Consider the following 1,466-nt stretch of genomic DNA (forward strand, 5'->3'; position numbering starts at 1 on the left):
ATACCAGTGGATAATGACTACTTTGCCATTGTGGTGACCCCTTAATATATAAAATGAGGCCCATGGCACTCGTAGGAGGGGTTGAAAAGTTGATGAACCCAAGCCGCGTAGTCGCTGCGGCCCCGAGGCAAACCTTGCTGGGCAAGTGTACTACGCATCACCACGCTCATTCCACCATCAATCCACCAAAGCAGGAGTAGGGTCTTACGCCTCGCGGCGGCCCGAACCTGGGTAAATTGCTTGTGTGCCCTTTGTCGTGCTGCTGTACGCTTATCTGCTCTTTGTGCAACGCGACCTCCCCGCACCGAACCAGCAAGGGGCCACCCGGTCCCATAGGTGGCCGCGAATATCCTGCGACATAAAGCCTTCGGGCAGTTCTTCCATTTCCAATGGATGCAGTCAAGAGATCCAAGCAAATAACCTGGCCACCCTCTTGCTTATGAGATTGTCAGGAGCCTCTCCCTGTCTACCACAGTTTGTTCTCTCAGGTACTGAGGTCCAAACACCTCGACCACGGCAGTTGCAAACCTGACCATGGCATCTCCGCATGTGCTCTCAGACATCCGTAGGTACTCGTCCCATGAATCAGCAAACGTGCCATATGCAAGCATCTGGAGTGCGGCTGTGCACTTCTGGTAACCAGAGAAGCCAATCGTTCCCACGACGTCCTTCTTTAGGATAAAGTAGTCATCGTAGGACTGGACGCCATGGTACAAACGATCGAAGACAGTCTTGAGCATTTGAAAACACCGGCAAAAATGGTCAGCGAATAGTGCATCGGGGGCAAAGTAGTCGGCCATCAGTGTCAAATGCCCGTGCGCCCTGTTGCGGTTGAGCACTCGATGAACCTTGATTGAGCCCTTGAACTTGAGAACATGCTCCTCCGCACGCTCCGCGTCTTCAAGGACCACCTGCATCATCGTCGTCTCATCGGAGTACTCCTCGTCGAATGAGCCGTCAGACGACTCAACATACTGCTCGTATATGTACTCCAAATCAGAATCCGTTGCTAAAAAGAAGAAGGGACAACTGTTTTCAGCTCCAGCGATTCATCGAACAGTTGCTCGGCATGATAGAGTATGGTACCTGGCGGGGCGGTCGGAGGACAGAGGGTTGAACGGAGATGGAGGAGAAGCGGCGCGGAGCCCTGCTGGAGCGCCGGAGGTGACGGAGACGCGGATTACCAGCAGGGGTGTGGCGTGGAGGCTGGGGTGGTGGAGCGCCGGCGACGACAAGAGAGAAACAAGGGAGTGGAGAAAATAGGGAGGATGGAGTCGCGGGGGTCGGGGAAGGGTTTTGGGTGGGCCTCGGGTGTCGAATTCTTATGTTTCGCGTGTCCGGACTCCCGCAAAGCTCCTCCACTTGTGTCTATGTTTTACGGGAGAAATCGCGTCCGGACCGTCCTACGGACCAATACAGGCCCGCGTTGGATGGCTTCCGTGGTACGGACGGACGCGGGCAGCTTG

The 1,466-nt window shown here is 55.1% G+C and overlaps 1 protein-coding gene across 1 annotated transcript; it reads right to left on the reverse strand.

Moving 5' to 3' along the window:
- Positions 1-437: 437 nt before the first annotated feature.
- Positions 438-920, reverse strand: LOC147991210 (uncharacterized). The gene has a single exon (XM_087538573.1). It carries the CDS (start codon positions 918-920, stop codon positions 438-440), a length of 483 nt encoding a protein of 160 aa, XP_087394699.1.
- Positions 921-1,466: the final 546 nt, after the last annotated feature.

The sequence above is a fragment of the Triticum urartu genome, chromosome 1A (assembly GCF_056163025.1).
Source record: "Triticum urartu cultivar PI428250 chromosome 1A, HENAU_Tu73, whole genome shotgun sequence".
Lineage (NCBI taxonomy): Eukaryota > Viridiplantae > Streptophyta > Magnoliopsida > Poales > Poaceae > Triticum > Triticum urartu.